General features: G+C 46.2%; 1 protein-coding gene across 1 annotated transcript in view; it reads right to left on the minus strand.

The window, feature by feature from the left end:
- Nucleotides 1-55: 55 nt before the first annotated feature.
- The window catches only part of SETD5 (SET domain containing 5), a 66,394-nt gene continuing 47,065 nt past the window's right edge, over nucleotides 56-19,384 (minus strand). Inside the window, exons 17-24 of the mRNA XM_058031772.1 lie at nucleotides 16,745-16,874; nucleotides 15,282-15,544; nucleotides 13,876-13,932; nucleotides 12,005-12,472; nucleotides 9,902-10,185; nucleotides 7,091-7,224; nucleotides 3,603-3,676; nucleotides 56-3,424 (exon numbers count right to left, since the gene is read on the minus strand). Of these exons, the coding sequence (XP_057887755.1) occupies nucleotides 2,828-3,424; nucleotides 3,603-3,676; nucleotides 7,091-7,224; nucleotides 9,902-10,185; nucleotides 12,005-12,472; nucleotides 13,876-13,932; nucleotides 15,282-15,544; nucleotides 16,745-16,874 (2,007 nt within the window). The 3' untranslated portion in view covers nucleotides 56-2,827. The remainder of the gene's footprint in view (nucleotides 3,425-3,602; nucleotides 3,677-7,090; nucleotides 7,225-9,901; nucleotides 10,186-12,004; nucleotides 12,473-13,875; nucleotides 13,933-15,281; nucleotides 15,545-16,744; nucleotides 16,875-19,384) is intronic.

A 19,384-nucleotide genomic window follows, 5' to 3' on the forward strand; every position in this document is an offset into this window, starting at 1 on the left:
AGCTCGGAGCCCTGTGTTGTGGGGAGGGTTGGGATGGGTTCCTCCTGGCCATCACCAAAGGAGGTGGGAGGCCAGAGAAGCCCCTGTGAGTGTCTTGAGTTGTGGTGGGGAGCCCACCCTGCAGCCTGTGGAGCTGAGCCTCTGCCCACATGGGCTGGCACACCAGGAGGGGCTCTGGCCAGAGGGAGTCCCCAAAAAGGGTCTGTCCCACAGACAAAGCAGGGGGTGGAGCAGGATCCCATCCATCCCAAGGAGCCTTTGAACCTGTCCCTTCTGTCTGTCCACAGTGCATGATGAGTGGTCTGTCAGCTCACTGACTAACACAGACTGATAGGAAAATCCATGAAATTAATCAAAAAACTCCTGAAATTCATAAAATTCCAGTGTCTGGATGGAAAAAAACTACATGGCCAGTCAGTTTAATGGCATGCTCTGGTAGAAGAGTGGGGAGAGCATTCCAGGCTGTGTGAGGGCAACATGGGGAGCTTTGGGACTTGCAGAGAGCTTTGGCCAGGTCTGGCTCCCATGGTGTGGGACACACTCACAGCCCAGGTGAGCCCTGCACATGGCAGAAGAGCAGGGTTGGTGCTACCCACAGCTGCTTTTAGAGAAAGAGTCCTGGATATGGAGCCACTCTTTTGGGGGACACAAAGGGACATGAACCATGACAGATGCTGTCCCACAGTGTCAGGGGCAACGTTCTCACAAGAGAGGGCAGTTGAAGACCAGAAGCCGTGGGCACCTCAAACCAGCACTTGCAGACACACCTGGAGGGCCCCACACCAGGCTCAGCCCTTGTCAGGCTTCCTAAGGAAAAGGCAAGCAGTATGAAAACCCTGGAAACCAGAAAACAGGTTTTAAAGCAAGTGCAGTGGGTGCAGGAGACATCCTCCAAATCCATCTCCTCCCCAAATGAGCTTGGGCAAGAAGAACAGCAGCAGCAGAGCCAAAAATCCCACAACCCCAGCCAGAAGCGCAGGGAATTTCCTAAGGAACAGCAGCTCCCACAGCAGCTCCCAGCTTCACCTGGCAGAAGGCAGCAGGGAGGTCTGCAAGGCTGCTCCTGCAAGGATTTGCCCACCCTGCAGGAGACAGGGAAGAGACTTACATGCCCTCACCCTCTTGCCCTATGTCCTGGGCACCAGTGCTCAAAGTGGTAAGAAATGCAGCAATACTAGTTTTCAAGTTAAGTATTTTTATTATCAAAATTATTACATCTCTTGTGAAAGTTCAAATGTTACAGCATGGTGTAAAAACTCCACTAGAGTAAGAAGCTACAGCCCCCACCTTTCCTAGAGCTTTCCAGGGTCCCTCCCTCCTGCCCCCCTGCTGCGCCCGAAGGTGCTGGAGCCTCTGGGCAGGGCCCCCCGGCCCCCTGGCAGGGCAGAGCCCGTCTGCCCCGTGCTGCTCAGAGCACGAAAGGGGAGGCTGCACCTCCAGGGCTAAGCCGAGTGAAGTTTACACCTATGTTATACAGTATACAGACACCCAACTGCGGGGTGACAAGTTCCATCCCAACACGCTCACAGCCAGACAGTGTGAGAAAGCTACTCTTTGTTTCAATATTTTAAAAGTCTCCCCTAGGCTGAACAAACACCTGATTTCAATTGTGATTAGAGAAATCTGTAACAGTCCTAAAAAAAGAGGAAGAAGACTGTGCATCTGCAAGGAGAGGGGAGACAGACTCACAGCATTATGTTATCCAAGAGAAAGGAGAAGTTCCACTGCAGCACCAGGGATGACACCTGTCATATATTAGCTAACCTACTATGGTTATAACTGAATATAAAATTAGATAAATAAAAACACGCCCGATATTACAGTAAACAAGTGAGAAAGAAGCTGGCAATCGTATGGAATTGAACACACAGCGCACTGTGTCTGGGCTGGCTCTCCTGCCACGCTCGGCGGGTGACAGCGGCTGGCAAAGACCCACATGGCACTGCCTGGAGAGCCTCTGGCTCAGCACAGACCGGGGTGCCCGCCCTCCACCCCACCACTGCCCCTTGCAGCCCCCCGTGTGCCGCAGCATCACTTGACTGCTCAGGCCCCCGGCCATCCCCTGTGCGTCGCACACCACAGCCGGAGAGCCCCGGCCGCGCTCCCGTTCACAGACTCCTTAAGCGACCTCAGAAACACTCGTTCACCACAGACCTGCAATGAAGCACTGCAGGACAGCGCACCCCGGATCCTCTGCAGTCACAGGCACACGCTCCAACCCCCCCGTGCTGTTTGCATTTGCGGAGACTCTCCCGTCCCGGAAAAGCCCCGGCGGCGGCAGTGGCGACCCAAGCCCAAAGGCAGCCGTGTGCGCTCGTCTGCTTGTGACTGGAATGATCGTAACGGATTAAAGCCCTCCCCAGAATGCACTGAGAACCTGACCTATAAAGAGATTGGAGTTAACTTCCCCCAACGTTTCCTTTAAACTGCTTTTGAATTCAGAACTGTGTCCGTGCTGCATGTGTGACTGTGGCCATGGGCACGGACCAGAGACAGAGGCTGTGCCACAGTCATTGCACTTGAACCATTTTCTTTTTTTTTCTTTTTTTTTTTTTTTCTTTTCTGTTTGTTTCTTTTTGTTTTTGCAATGTACCCACATGTCAGGGAACTGCTTTGCTACAGTCTCTGCCTCAGAGAAATCTGTGTTCTCCTACCAGGCCAGAGGCCAATACTGCTCACAAATCTCACCCGTGCATTTTCGACCTCAGCCTCTGACCCCTGGCACCCCAGCATCAGGTGCAAGCTTTCAACACCAGCCCAGGAGCCACTTCCAGGGGTGACTGGAAGGAGCTATGGGCAGTTTTGTCCTCCTGAAGTCCAGGCAGCCCTAGGAAAGTCCTGTTTGAGTCTTTACTCCAGAACCTTGAAGCTGCTGCAGTCTGTACTGATGGACACTGCCTCCCCCGCGGTGCGGATAGTGTTGTGCACTGGAAATGACTGCGCCCCGGGAGCCCTGGTAGAGCACAGACTGGCCCGAGCTCGGCAGGCTGATAGTCCGCAAGTCTGACTGTAGTGAGCGAGCACTTTGGGGAGCGGAGGAAGAGCCCGACACGCCTGTGCAGGGCTGGGAGCCCGACTCTGAGCACACAGAGTCCACAGCTGGCTGCTGTGCCGGGCTGGCAGCCGCAGGGCAGCTCTTCCTCAGGAGGCTGCTGCTGACGCTGCCAGAGTGCTGCTGGCTGCTGAAATACCCCGAATTCCCTGCAAACAGGGCAGAGGAGTCTGTGGAGACCGAGTGGGCAGGGCTGGAATATGAGGTGGAGGAGAGGGATGTTTCCGAGGAACCGTGGGACAGGCTGTGTCCTGTCCTCTGTGCTGCTGCTCGGTAGCTGTATCCAGGAGACGCGAGGTGCCCTCTGTACGGGGAGGAGTTCTGCTGGAGCAGGGTCTGGGATTCTGCCTGGGGACTGTCAGACTGCAGCAGCTGAACGAGGCATGCGGGAAAAAAAGGAAAATGCACGTCAGGCTGACTTCTCCGTTTCCTACCTGCTTCTCATCCTAAGGTGCTTAGTGCAGCACTGTGAACAATGGCAGCTAAGCACTGTTTCCCTCTTTATAAAAGCTTTATTTCAGAATGGCAGAAAAGATATGAAAGCATTTACCTGGTAGCTGTATCGAGAAGGACTGTAAACTGCTGGTCCTTTGTGGGCTTCTGGAGTGTCTCCTTCTGCTGCATCTGCAATGTACAGGCAGATGTTAAACCTCACCCCACTGAGGCCACAGCAGCTCCCTTCACATGACACTGCACAGTCCAGCCCTTGTGTTCCAGCCCCCCCAGCCACCACCATTTCAGAAACTGAAGAAACCCAGCAAAAGACAACTGGGAAACCTCAACATGTGGGAAGAGCCACATGTGTAAGAGTGGCCACTCCCCTCACACCAGTGTGCTCTGGTTTATCACAAAGCCAAGCTGCCTTGGACCAGCCTGTCTGAATGACCACACCTGGAGATAATGCACAGATACAACCAGGGCTCCCCTGGCTGGCTCTTCAGTGTATGAGAGGCAGAAGATGGTTTCTAGGGACTCGCTAATTTTTCACTCAGTCTTGGTTACAGGAATCCACACTGGATACAGTTACATCTCAGGAGACAAAACTGCCCCACTCAGAGGGCTGTCAGCAGGATCCTGTGGTGGCTTTTCCTCAAAGGCAGATCCAGATGCTTCCAAAGACAGACATCCCATGCTGCCATTTTGGGGACTATGGTTTATAAGCCAACTGAGCTGCTACAAACAGAGATACTCCTGGAACTCAGAAATTAAATACCTGTTTTTCTAACAGGCCAAGATGATGGAAATGCTTTGAGGTTTGAAGGGCACTGGCAGCATACAGCACACTCTGATCCATCTCAGATATGTGAGAGACCAAGAGGAATGAAATGCTTCCTGACAGAGTAAGCCCTTCTTGCACTTCAAGGGTGGGTGAGCTTGTCCTACCATACCACTGAACTTGACCTGGGGTAGGCAAGATGCACTTACTGCAGTGGCACAGCCTTACAACTGTGTGCTTCAGCTGCTACCCCTGTAACCATGGCTGGTGATCCTGCTTTCTGCAGGAGGGTGAAGCTGCTGGGACTAGATGATTTCACATCAGAATTCTCTTGCAGACTAATGAGACACAAGTGTTTATCTGCAGCATCTCAGGGATTCTCAGCAGCCACGTTTGAAATGCCTTGGTGGAACATGCTGGGATTAGTACCAAATTTATATGACAGATGTGTCTCAGTCATGAAACAGGACACGCTGCCTCAGTCTGCTCTGTACTTCTGCCAGACAAGTCTGGCTTTGCCCCAGCTGCACTGACACAAGCATCAGTGCCAGGAGGGCCCGTGGTTCTGCTGCCATTGTCCTCTGAGTGCTACATCACAGTGCAGGCTTAGCTAACACGGGTCTGGATGTAGCCCTTGCCTGTTCCTGAGGCTCAGAAATTCCCTCAGGGCACAGAGACTGGGGTGTGAAGCTTCCAGCATGTGTCCTGTGCCACCTTCCATTTCTGAAATGTCATCGATGCAGCAAGGGCCTGTTTGGTGACATTCCAAGTGATGCCTTAAGTTTTAGCTTTTATATTTTTCAGATTCTGTGCTGCTTTAGTGTGTAACTCTGAGCTTCATATTATGTGTTAGCAAGTTCTCTTCACAAGGTAAATAGACAATCCTTTTCCAGCTTGTCCAAGGACAAGCTCCAGGCCCAAAAAGTATATACACCAGTGAATTGAAAAGAGAAAAACAAAAGGATGGAACTTCATAAGCTAAAGCCATAATTACACATTTAACTCCAATATGGAAATAGACCAAAATTTGTAAAAGTGTGAGACCTTGTGACTGGTCATCCATTTTGTGACCAATTTCAGTTCATCTTGGGTGTAGCATGGCCAAGCTCTTGTGCTGCCCAAGGTGTACCCACCATTAAGGCCTTTTAATAAATCCCTACTTTATTTTTTAACTCTGTCTAGCCTCTGTTCTAGGTCAGCTTTCTCAAAGCATCACAAGTAATGCAGAATGGCAAAATTCAGAAGTTTAGGGCATGTTTTGTTAAAAAGTCATGCACAGAAGAGCTGCTCAATTCAGAGATTGCTGTGATTAACACAAGTCAAATACAAGAATCACAAGAAATCTAAAGATTTCTGGAAGAAACTGTTCCTTAAAAGGCTAGGCACACCAGTAGGGCTATGCAATTTACTGGCAGTGCCTCTTCCCAGAAAGAAACCTTGACAAGTTAAAGACTACTGAAAGACTAAATTACCAATGGTAAATAAACTATGACCTTTCTGAATTTGCTTTATGTAAACTTAAAAGCTAGAGCCAACATCTTCCTCCCCTATTCTCAATACCTGCACAAGGGAAGGACATGAGTAACTGCTTTTCTTGGCTGTGCTGGCCTGTGTCAACCTAAAGCATATATGAAGTGACAGGTTTTGCTGAGAGCAGCTGCAGTTCTCAGAAGCGTGCAATGCACACAAATTACACAAATTCCATTTCATTGCTACATGCTTCATCAGCAAACCCTCCAACTTTGGGATTTTTTAGTTCCTGTTAATATTATCTGTTACAGCAGCAGCAAGTGAAAATGTGCATCTTCATAACTTCTCCAGGTGCTACCAGGAACAGCAGGGACTCAGCCACCCATTTGTTTCACTAAGAAGCAGAGCAGCAACTGGGGGAGGGGAGGTGGCTCAAAGAATCTAAACAAGAATCTAAACAAGCTGCTGAAGAAATTGCCAGAGCAAGCAAAAAAAGAAAAAAAGTACTTTGCTGTGCTAGGATGAAGGAAACAAGATGACTTTTGTCAGCTGCAGCATTAGGTTTTCACAACACAGAATGGGATGGGGTTTATGTAACAAGAAAGAATCTATCACTGCAGATGAAAGTTTAACTCCATCCTAAGTCTTGGGTGACACTGAAGAGCCAGAGCTGTACACGTAACATTGGGCAAAGACCTGTTCCAAAAGCCTGAATTTTGCCTACCCCTCCAAAAATTAACTAGGAAAACCACTTCCACTGGTATGGGAAAGACAGGGAAAAGACCCCCAATTGGGTCTCATGAAAATGTGACATACTAGATAGAGGACTTCCTCTCAAGACTTGATGACAAAAAAGCACTGAAAGAATGTGCTTAGGTGTACAAAACCAGGAGAACTCCAAATGAGAAGCCAATTTTCAAAGCTTGTCTCGAACACACCTTACTGCAGCCTGATTTGCAATGAAGGAAATACATACTTGCCCTAAACCGCTCAGAAACAAGCCAATACTCTTGTCTGAATGTTCACCCAATGTCCACTGAATGAAGCTCTTTCAGAGCATAGGAGGTGCTAACCCATCTGTCCAAGGACAAAGAAGCTGTCCTGTCAGAGTCAAGGTGCAGACAGTCTTGGATTCAATCCCTAGAAAAAAATCTAGAAGTCTTCTAGGTCCAACAGGAGAGGGATACAGGCTCAAGCAATATCTGAATAACAGTAAAGTTTGGTTTGCAGAAGGCAGCTTTGATAATGTTAAAGATGAAGGTACAACTAACCAGCTTCACAGACAAGTTGGCAAAGTTACCCAAGCACATCATGTCCCTCCAAGCAAACATGCCCAAGTTTCCCCACCCTACCTGCATCTCTCTCAGGAGCACAGTCTTGGGTAGGGGAGGATTCGTGTCTCTGGGCCACCTTGGCCCCGCTCCTCAGCACCTTCTCCAGCATCCCCCGGCCCTCCCGCAGCCGCTCCACCGACGTCGGCACCATCCTGCAACCAAACCAGGCACAGCTGAGGGGGAGCAACATCCCCAGTGCACAGGGAATCACAGACCACCAGCTCTTTAGATGGATGAGGAACAAACTTCTGAACTGCTTCTGCCATGTAAAACCTCCAGTGGGATTTCAGGTCCCTGCTATCATGATGCCACTGCCCTCAGAACACCAAGTCTTTAATCAAAAGCATGGTATGAGCATCCAGTTCAGTAAATCACCTGGTTACAGAAATATTATTTTGAGATTCAAACCTTTTTTTGAAAATCCTGGTATTGGCTTAAGATTAACTGCAGTTATTTTGCATAATTACATTCATTCAAACTAAGCAGAGGCAAACTCAATACCTTTATGATAATACAGTGCCAAGACAATATAGTTGGATACTGCAATATTCCAGAGCAGAGCTTGCTGGGCCATTTTGCCCACTAATGCCACTTTGTCCTGTTAATTTTGTAGTGTGAAAACTCTCCACTCAAGATTAATGCTAGATATTGTTCCATTTTCAAGTGTCTTGTCTAAGGGTGACAAAGAGCTGAAGTGGCTTTCCTAAAGCCAAACTGTTAAAGAAAAACAAGAGCTACAGACAAACCTCAGGCCCCTGGGTCAACATTCCATCTACCATGCACAGAACCATCCAAATCTCTTTGGAAATGTGTCTTTTAACCTAGAGACAGCATCACCATGACTAGAGATTTTACAATGCCTTTACTCTGGACACTGGTGAATTTGTGCCTTAAACATGCCTGAATTTAAATATTTAGGTTATATTAAATGCATTGCATATGATGGAAGCATGCATATTAGCTGGATATTGACTGATTTCTGTATTTTATTTTTGTTAAGATATATTGAAAACTGTGCTTTCCATTAGGGTTTTTTTAATATTTTGTTTGCTTGGAGACTTGTTTTCTGCAAGGCTGGCTTTACTGTGCAGCAGCACATCTGTTTACATTGTGATGGCTTTATCCTGGCAACTGAAATAGACAAACCATTGTGGTTTTCTTTTTATTTTAATGAAAGCTATTCTCAATTATTGCAGAATTCAGCAAAAATCTGGAAGATTCTACACATTGAGGCATGGAATTTTAGTTCCCACCAATTTCTTCTGATCCTAATATTATTGTGAATGTCTGGAAATGTATCTGATATATAAGAATAGGGAGTGAAAGACGAAACTGGGTCACTTTACCTCAGTAACAGGTTCTAATATATTTTTAAAAGTAGAAAGTGAGTGTACGTTTGTCAGCCATGCCCATTAAAGCACAGAAACCCAAGGATTTTAAAGGCAGCAAATCTGCTTAATCCCACTTCAAAACCTATCAGCATGGTTTCAACTTTATATCCAGTGTGCCATAACAATGGGATCTTTATACCCACACAATACTTACTCCTGAAACCATGTGGGAAACTGAAGCCAGAGCAGGACCTGCTGAGGGAGCAGCAGATGAAGCTCAGAGAAGACAAAAGATGGTACTAAAGCAAGGATGCCACACTGACACCTCACCCTGAACTATTTTAGTTCATTCAGCTGGGTGGCTTTTTTCCTACTCTTTTATAGGCAGAAGGAAGTAGCACAGGAGGAGAACAACACGGACTACTGCCACTTTTACAGAATATCTGAAAATAAAATAATGATGATAAACTAATCATTAGCAGACTGCCTCAGCTGTGGCCAGTCCCAATATCTGGCAGAAGGTCCTCTGGTAGACAAAAAACTGTCAGAGAGGTAAAAGACAAATTGTTTCCATTAAGCTCTGCTTGAAAAGTGATGGAAAAAGGAAGGAAACAGATCTATTACTCCTCCAAATTCACCCAAGTGCTTTCAACACAAACTTCATATTTCTCATTGCCCTCAGCAGTGCTTTGAATTTCATCTCATGCCAACCCCCTGCCATTACCCGAGCAGTGACCCAGCCATGTATGTGGAGACCAGCATCAGAAAAGGGGCTGTGTGTCTGTGTGTGCCTTTCTGCTGGTGGTGTGCACAACCAGAACCTCACTCCAGGGCAGCAGAGCCAGTGCCCTACACAGATCCAGTCAGCAGAACCTCCCAGCCATCACTGGCACCATAATGCCACACTTGGCAATTCAGTGCACTACTTCATGTTTTGGATCAGGTTCAAAATATTTGAAGACTTTCCCTTTATCAAACCTTCTCAGGGTAACCATGATAAAGGTGGTTTGTCCATGCCTTTGGCATGCCAGTGACCAGAGTCTGGTAAATTAGCAAAGCTGGAGCTGTTGCACAGTCCCTGCTTCTCAAGTACAAAGCTACAGTGGCCTGTGAGCTTTCCTTCAGAACAGGAGTGGACTTAGTATCACTCATGTCCAAGAAGAATGAAGGTTCAGCCAAAAAAGACCTGTGTTATTACACTTTCATTACCTGGGCAAGACCTTACAACCCAAGACCTCAAAATGGAACTTGTGGAAGAGAACAGCTGCTTAAGTTTGTACCTTTCAATACAGCTTTTTGATACCTAAACCAAGAACTGAAAGACAGGCTGAGAAGAGTGCTGGTATCCTTCACAGCTGTTTAGCAATTATGAAAGAGAACAATACCAAGAGACCCAAATGAATCCATCTCACTGCACATATTGTTATGGAAATGCCCCCTGGGGACTTTGATCCTTCCCTTAGGGAATCTCAGGCTTGCTTGGAAGGGTAACACTCACCACCTACTGCTGATGCTGTCCTGGGATTTACTGAGCGATGATGAGGAACTACAGCCCCTCGAGTCTGGTGGGCTGACATCCTCAATGTGAGGCAGGGAGGGATGAGAAGGGGAGAAGCCACTTTGTGGGGAGGACGGAGTTCGTGCTGCGGAGCCCGAGGGGCCGTTCCCGTCCGCGTCAGCCCCGGAGGCGCCGCTGCCCTGCCGGGTGGGGGTCCCTGCGCCGCGGCCGTCGCCGCCCTCCTTGGCCTCCTGCTTCCGCTTGCGGTACTCGAGCAGCGACACCTGGGGAGGAAACACCGCCATGGGCCGGGGAACAGGGCATGAGGGCATGGGGAGGAAACACAGCCATGGGCCAGGGAACAGAGCACCAGGACAGGGAGGAAACACAGCCATGGGCCAGGGAACAGAGCACCAGGGCACAGGGAGGAAACACAGCCATGGGCCAGGGAACAGGGCACCAGGGCACAGGGAGGAACAGGCCCACTGTCCAAAAACATCTTCTGGGACTGCAGGTAAAACTTGAAAAGGCATACTGGGATTATCAACCCGGTGGATGTGGAGGCACTCCAGAAAAGAGCTAAGTGGTGCAAATTCAGAGTGCCACGATCACCCTCCTTTTACTTTTTATGACCAATATATCAGTAGAAACATCCAGCTCGTTTGCTTCTCTAACCACCTGGATTTTCACATTACTTCAGGAGATGTTATTCAAGCAACAAGCTTCTATAACCTCCCTCCTCTCAAAACCCTCCACACAGTCTCTCTGGTCCAGGACATTATGTAATTATTTTCAATATCTGTATTGAAATATATTTTTTTTCAATATCCCCAAAAGAGGTAATAAGTCTTCTTCACAAAACTGATATCTTCAGTGCCCAGTTCATCTGCACTAGTTCAGCCACACTAACACTAAAAGCTTGGTGAAGCCTTGCACAGAATTTTAACTTGCTTACAGCAGGCTCCTGCTATGGAGGCATTGCAAACTTCAGCCCTACCACCAAAACAAACTGCTTGTAGCCAAGGCAGAATGTGTTTTGGGCAAAGCAGTCTCAGATTTATCTAAGACACCAGCCAAAGATAAAGCAGCCTTGGAACACAAGGTCAGCAGAACCAAAAAGAAACAAATATTTCCAGCTGGGCATTTACCTTTCAGCCTGCCTTCCCTCAAAGTTATTATAAGGAAAGGAGCCATGAAGGACTCACAGAAGGCAGTTCTGCTGAAGAATTTATCAGCTATGACTCAATGCCCACACAGAAAGCTTTATGATGCTAAAACATTGAACAAGTTATTTCTAAAAGTAACTCAACATATGAAGGTTTTAAGTTAAATGTAATTTTAAAAGAAAAACAAAGAAAAAAAATCAAGAGACTCCAGAAATGGAAAAGAAATAAGATATTCCATCCAGCTGGACCCTTATACAAGTTATCTCAGTTACCACACTTGCCATAAAAAAAAATTCCAAGCACAGGAAAAGGCACTGATAATTTGTCCCATGAGTACCCAATTTTATCACAGCACTACCTTGACTTAACATTTTACCTCAGTTTTAGTCTCATGAGGGTCACTAGGCTGCTGTAAGAAACCAGTATGTATTTGGTTTTGTTAAACTATATTCCTGTGTTTTTAGTTTCAAAGAGCTAAAATTTAAATAACCTTCATCTTACTTTTGTTGCAATGTTATGGAAATGTTCTAATATGTTCTAGTAAACAGCCCATGTTTTCTTTTGAAACATTAGACTCTCTTTCCCAGTAAGAACCCTTTTCATCCTGATAAATAACACCTTCACCAGCTGTACAGCTGCACTGTGTTATTGCTTTGGGTCTTGTCTCAGTTTAACAACTGCTAATGAAAGCTGCCAGCATTCTGCTCTTTTTTCTGTGATCCCAGAAGAGGTATTTGCACCGTGGTGTCTTTTTTTCCACTTCTCACATCAAAATCTTGCCTAAAGGGTAGCTCTCCCTCTTGTAACTGTTTTCACCCAGGCATTGGATGCCTGGATAACTTGCCCAGACTCTCTGTTCTGCCTGTCTTTGCAGTAATCTGAGTGGGAACAGTAAACCCCACGGCAATGTAAGGATTTCTTTCACAGGAGTACTTGCCTTCTTCCTTTGTGGTGGATTCTGGGGAGCAGCTCTGGTGCCTTCAGCAGCCCTCTCGCTGCAGGGGGACATGGACCCATGTGCTGTCTCTTTGAGCAGCCCTGACTCGTGTCTGCTGAAATACCCTTCTGCAGGAGAGCTGCAGCACCCTGCATCCGAATTCATGGGCTTCCTGTCTGCCAAAGGAGGAGAGCCCTGCAGCAGCCCATCCACGCGGGGCATAGCGTTCAGTGGGGAGAAGGCATACATTAAATTAAACTCTGTCCGAAAAGCCTGATCAGAGCTTCGTAGCAGCATCTGTGCTTCCCCACTTTTCCCTGGGAAGTTCATCTCTGAAGTAGAGTTTATGGAGGATTGTGGAGCCACGTCAGAGGATGCAAAGCTGAGCAGCGACGGCCGTTCCTGGCAGGTGTTTGCACTGGAATCCAGGTAGCCACCCTTGGAATCCAGCTCGGATCGGAGGCAGACCTGGGAAATCCGAGAAGGATATAGGAGGGGGGTGGGCAGTCAGGAAAAAGGTCAGGCAAGGGTAGGGAGAGAAATTTAAGTCAGAAAACTTTCTGTACAATGCTAGCTTCCCTTTTCCCTGTTCCTTTCTAAATACCCCTTTGGTTCTTTCCTGCACTGTTCTCCTCATTCCGCAGGGGAGTGACTGAGACTAAACAATGATCAGTTCAGCTGTCCAATACAGGATGCCCCTTCCCCTTCAGCAGTCTTTCTGCAGCAAGAGGATAAAGCTCAACACTATCCCCAGGCAGTTAATGAATTAAACTCAGCATTTTCAATTGCCTCATACATCAGAGGCATACTACTCATACAGAGCAGTAGCCAGGAGAGAACAGAACAGATCTGCTGTTCTGCTATTTTATTAGCCAAGTCCTTGCCTGTCCCAAGTCAGCCACTACTAACTTCCTAACAATAAAATATCCAGGACCTCTAAGCCATTTGTTTTCACTTATTGTGAACTTTGGAAATCTCTAACAATAGCACATTCATTTAATTTTTACTGCATTTTACGTTTCACAGTTTCCAACAAAACCACAATGGCATCATCTTTGTGCTGTCAGAGTTTGTGGAGCACTAGGCAATAACACAACAGTATATTCATTTATCTACTTAAAGTGCCAAAAACCCTCCAGGGCAGCAGAATAATCATCTCCTTCACCACATTAATATGTCAGGATCTCAAACAATGAGTACAACTGACAAGATTTCATCCTCTTTGCAGGACTACAGTGCAGAGGGAAAAACACAACAGCACCAGCACCAGTTCTGCCCTCCTGCTGTTGCTGAGAACATCTCCCTGCTGTATTACAGCTCCCAGTAATCCACCACCTTGGAGATGAGCACGAATTTTCTACTATGAAACAGTCACTGAGCAAGGCAGTTCATCTCATCTTTCACAACAGGTCAGGCTAAGCAAAATACTACATTTTACCATCTCCTCAACAATTTCAGTCTGCAAATGAGTAGGTGTTAAGTCAAGGCTGAAGATAACAAGTCAGGTGTACCACTGTGTGCTTGTAAGTCAAAAATAGTGGTGAATACTTTCCCTTCCCCAGCAGTCATTTGGCCACTACTCAGTAAATTTCACAGACCACTCATGGGCTGGGCTGAGTCTGAAATTGGTGATGGCAATTCCAGGGTCCCCAAATCTCTTGTGTGCACCTCAGTAGCTGAGACACACTGAGTCTTCGCACTGTCTGATTCCCACCAGGGTCAACAAATGAATTGAATTCCAGTCTTCAATTAGTTTGTTTTGTTGTGATAACCCTGAAAATTCTCCTCAGCCTTACTGTGGCTAAAGCTCCACCCTTATTCCCAGTGCCTGCACACTCCTCCCTCCCCTCCCAGCAGGCTCCCAGAACTACCTCAGGTGACATGGACTCGGGCCTATGCGCAGGGGAGCTCTCGGGGGAGGACACGTTCTAGAGGAGGGAAAAGCATCTAGTTATTCATCTACTTCAAAAGTCAGGAGGCAATTACAATGTACAAAAGCACACAGGTCAGCAATGGCTATTCTAAACAACTGGCCCCAGCCTGGACAGCATCATGGTTGGCTAAGTAGTTGCTAAAGCTTCCTGGAAGCACAGACAGGGCTGTGTTACTGCATCTCATGATGCAACTTAGTACCCAAACCAGAGCACATGAATGTTAAGAAAAGCAGCAGCTACCTCTATATTTCTGGTTCTGTCAGATAGACTTTGCACCATGAAGTATAGAGAAAGACTCTTATGGTTTTTAGTCTGAGAATATGGGAGAGAAGAAAAGCCTGGTTTAGCCCAGAAAGTAAACTAAAGACCCCAAAGACTAAGATGACATTTCATAGACATATACTATAAAATAAACATGTCTCTTTCAATCCACCGTGGGCCACCTTTCAGCTCAAGTCAAGAGAAGAGGTGTGAGCAGCCAGCTTTATGAAATGTTGTATTATCTGGGCACCTGTATGAGTGAAGGCAGTGTATGCATGAGATAGCACTGTTAGGGGCTCTTCCCAAGCACTTCCCTTTCCGTGCTACTGAACAGGCCTAAAATAGAATCAGAGAGGCAGGATTCCCAGAGCTGTGCTGCTATCAGAGAAATATAGCAGGAGTCACTGTTTTCTGCAAAGCAGAAAACTGAGGAATCTCAGAAATTTCTTAACAAAAAGTTCTGACAAATTCCACAAAAAAAGCAGAAGCATCATGCTTTTGGCCACTCTTATGAATATGGAGGGGACAAGCATTCTCTAAATTGGTTCCACTCTAAAAACATCACAAAATTGAGTCTGAAAAATCTCAGTCTGTAAAACCAAAGAATATAGTGGAAGACGATGTGAAGTAACGCTACCATACTCTGGGTTACTGAAAGCTGTTTGAGGAAAGAAGAGCCAAGGATGCTTTACAGCCTCTGAGAAATGGAATACTTGTACTCTTTGGAAGTGGCAGGGTGAAAACCCCATTGGCACAGAGATCTGAAGTGGGGGAGATGATTAAAGGTCACTGAAAAACCTGAGAAATTAAGACTACTCTGCAGAAATAGAAAAAAAAAAAGATAAGATTAATGTTACTGATAGCTACAGAGTGAGGGGAGGCGGGGCTGTAGCAAAGTTTGACATTTCACAGAGCAGGAGATCTGTCCAGAAATGAAGTAGAAGAGGAAGGCAGCGGTGCTCTTGGAGCTGAGACTGTGATACTGCTCAGGAATACACACTCAAAAAGGAAGGTCCTAGTGCCAGCTCTGCTGCAGATATTGCTGTTTTGTTTTCAGCACCCCCAGCCCCGGGTGGATTTACCTCGAACTGTAGTGGAGTATTGCAGCGGCTGGCAGCCAGAGAGGGGATGGGGGAGAACACGACGCCGTAGCCATTGCGAGTCTCCTCCTCGCCGGGCAGCGACGAGCAGGGCGTGGCCAGCTGAGGGCTCGCTGTGCCGGGGACCGGGGGGACCGGGGGGACCGGAGGCGGGGGCGTGACAGGGGACAGCGGCCGCAGCAGCTTCTTCACGTTCTGCTCCATCAAGTAGCGAGACTTCCATTTCTTCAGAGGACTCAGCAAGTCTGAAACACAAACTGAGCTGAGGACACGGCTGACCCACTGAACACGAGCACATCACATGCTCCTCTTCCCCCTACTCCCAGCCCAAACGAAGTCTTCAATGCAACCACAAAAGACTCCCAAAAATGAAGTACCTCTGAGTTACTTCTACTTCAATGTCTAGAGACTGGTAACAGAACAATACATCATCAGGAACATGCACTGAACAAGGAAAGCAAATATTTCAACTAGAAGCAAGCACAAGAGGGAGCTAAGGGAAATGAAGACATGAAAGGTTAAAAAGAGCAGAGAATAGAGGAGAGAGGTCACAGGACATATTGTGATTCTTACAAACAAATCAGAGACAGCTCAGTTTTCATTACCTGAACCTAACAGTTCTCTATATGCTACATGAATACAGCCCAAGCACATTTCCACTTCCACTAAGGATTAAAGCCTTTCCCTCAGGCCTACTTCTCTTCAAAATAGTAATATTTTTTGATGCTTAGTTTAAAAAAAAAAACCAAAACCAAATCACCAGTAAATTCTACAGGTTAGGTCTTGCTCGAGAAGTACATTTATTGGTTCTGGCATTCTGTTTATTTCCTATTCATCTCACCTTTCAATAATCAAATTTGTATTATTTGTGTGATGTGTAGCTTCCTGTCTGTCATCCTTGGAAAACTGATCCCTGACTGGGCTGAGCTGGACTCTCTTTCTCTGTAAATTCAGACACAATATTTAACCATTCTGTTGCTTTACTCAGAGATTTTAGCTTCTCCATCCTTGAGACTTACTTAGTGATTTGTTTATTGCACACATACCTGTAAGACTTTGCTACACCTTCCCACAGTCAGCAAGTATTTAGTTGACCTTCTAACAGCACCTTGCTGAAAAGAGATGATCCTGGGCTCTCTTCCCTCTAACCCCTCCCTTCCATTGTACAAGACATCCCAGAGCACTGAGATTGATAATGCAATGTTAAGTGATTATCTTTTGACAAGGAAATACTGAGAAACAGTATTTCCATCACAAATGCTCAAGCTAGAATGAGTCTGCAGAAATTTGAATGAACAGCAAAGCAACATTCTCACCTACCCATAAGCTGTGCCATGGGGCAGCAGGACACGTTAAATGTCACTTGTACAGCTCCCTTTGGTGTTCAGCACCCTCCCCAGTCTGACTCCAGTGCCCATGCTGCCCTGATGGTGCTGAGCACTTACCTGTGTCATCCTTGCAGATGCTGGAGGAGCTGCTGCTGTCATTGCTTTGGTATAGACACTGGGTCCTGTTCTCTTGCGGAGCTGCTGAGGTCTGAGTCATCCCCTCTTCCAGGGCCTGCTTGATCCAGCGCTGAAACAGAACGAGACTGCATAAACGTGAAACTCCTCGGGTACTTTCTCTGCAGTCCTGCAGGATGCACTCCAACTCCCACACTGCTGTGGAGCAGGGCAGGCTGCTCAGAAGCCTGGAGTTACCTCGCTGGTGTGTGCTTGGGTGGGAGCACTGAGCCCACTACTGCTGTGCTGGGGCTGTGCCCTTCCTGACACAGGCTCTGCAAGCAGCAATCATCACCAGTAACAGAGATAACTAAAGAGCAAATTATAAATATAAAAATGCTGGATGGTGGCACCTAAATCTATTAAAACAATAGTCATTTAAAAGAAAAGGGACACAAATATAATGAACTATGTACAACCACTGATTTTTGCAAAAAAGCTGTTTCCTGCCAAGGAGAGCAAATTTGAGTAAAAAAAAATCTGACTAAAATGCAAGCAGCAGTTTTCAAGGAGCGTAAACCAAGAAAAGAATGATAAAAGCAAATAGTTTCTTCAGCTACTAATAAAAAAGGTAAGTCACAGTAGTATTCTGAACATGGACAATTAAGACTGTTTCTCACACAAGTGAACATGAACTGAAGCCTCAGCAAATCAGCTGCTGCAGTGGGTATGGTAGCCCTGTATCTTGATACAAACTGACTCCTGATGGCAGGCAGGAATCTTTGCTTATTCTACTGTAAAGGTATCTGCCACAACATAGGGGAAAACACTCAGGTGATCCAGTGAAATGACAGCAAACTGCAGAAAAAAATCAAACAGCAATTTTCATTTGTGTAGTTTACCCAGGGGGCTCACTGTATCCAGACTCCTCTTGTCCTAGAGAGGTTTAAAATTGTACTTTTACCTTTCAGGAATCCACAGTTCATCTGCATGCCAGCAATGTGTATCCTATTAGAGATACACGTGTGTCTTATGACTCCTCAAAGCTATGGTGAAAGTACATCACACACTCAGTGGCCACAATCCTCAAAGTGAAAACTTCAAAGCGAGGATGAAGAGCAGGTGACAGGATCTATTCTGATGGCCTTCACTACCGTACAGCAGACACTTCTTCTCTGTTCAAATGGAGCTCAAGGCTTTCCACTGTGGCCGCCAGCAAAAGGGAGAAGTGGCAGCCAGTCTGGAGCACCTCTACCTCAAAGGTGGCATCTGATCTGCCAGCCAAGTCACTGCACAGGGTGTGATTAACGTGAGAGCAGCTTACAGTTCAGTTTCCTTGCGAGGTTCAGACACTGCCATGCTTTGGATGCAAACTGACATCATCAGCTGAGCTTTTTGGCACAGTTCTCAGTAGTTTAAGGATGAGGCCTGCTGACAATCCAAGAAAATATGTGATCTATTTCAACAGCCTTAATAAATCAACCTCCTTGGCTGAGTAGTCAAAAGTAGACAAGACACAGATCAGGTCTTGAGAGAGCATATCATCAAGTTCTGGACCATTTCTAGACCTCAGCTGGCTGAAAAGAAGGCATTCCCTAAGAGTTTTCTAAGCATTCCTGAACATAACAAGCAGATTTCTAGATCTCCAGACCATTAAATCATAAAACCACCAAATGCTAAAAATAATTTTCCAAGAAAAAGCCAGGGATCTCCTATGAAATGGATGAAACCTCTCACTAGAACAGCTAACAATTATTTACATTCAAAAAGCAGAAATCTAACAAATTATTTCTGCAACCTCTGTTCTGGACACAGCAACTTTCAATGCTTTAATAACTATTAAATTGAATAGGTACCGTATTTAAGTTTTCAGATTATGAAACAAGAATGCTGGATGACACCATTAATAATTTCCCTACTAAATTGGGAAATGGATAGGGAAAACCATGACACAGCTTAGCAGAGTCTAGAAAAATCACTTTACAATTACAGGCTACCAAAGCAATGGGTTGTTCTAACAACATACAAAATCACAAACTGAACATGAGTTTAAATTAACCTGTCAAAGAAAACTCAGTCATACTGGGATGCACAAATTGGGTACAGGTCAGAAGACACAAAGCAACTTTTCTGCTTTGAAAATGTCCCAGCTGCAACACAACACCCAGTTTTGGACACAACTTCAAAGAAGGCGTGGACTAAACAGAAGTCATCAATAGTGAGACTTGCCCACTCCCTGTCCAGCAGTGAGAATTAACATTTGACTAGAAAAGACTCAAATGCAGCAACAGATTGAAAGACTTGTTCCATGACAATAGTTTTCCCTCAATTTTGAACTTGCTGGCCAGTTGTACAGCAACTGCACTGAGCACAGAACTCCAAATAACTCTGTCAGCTTTGCTCTGGATATTTCTCTCTTCCCTGGGGCTCAAAGACACTGTTAAGGTTCAAAAGAAGCTCAAACCTTGCAGTTCTCAGCTTAAAGATGCATGAGGAGGTTGCCCAGGCACACAGAAACAGACAAGGTGTTGTCATACCTCTACACACAAACCGTGAAGAGCTTTACCTATGAAGGAAATACTGAAGAAACTGTTAGGGCATGACAACAAATTGGCTGAAGGTGGAAAACAGTAAAGTCCAAAG

This window comes from Melospiza georgiana, chromosome 11, assembly GCF_028018845.1.
Source record: "Melospiza georgiana isolate bMelGeo1 chromosome 11, bMelGeo1.pri, whole genome shotgun sequence".
In the NCBI taxonomy this organism is placed as follows: Eukaryota; Metazoa; Chordata; class Aves; order Passeriformes; family Passerellidae; genus Melospiza; species Melospiza georgiana.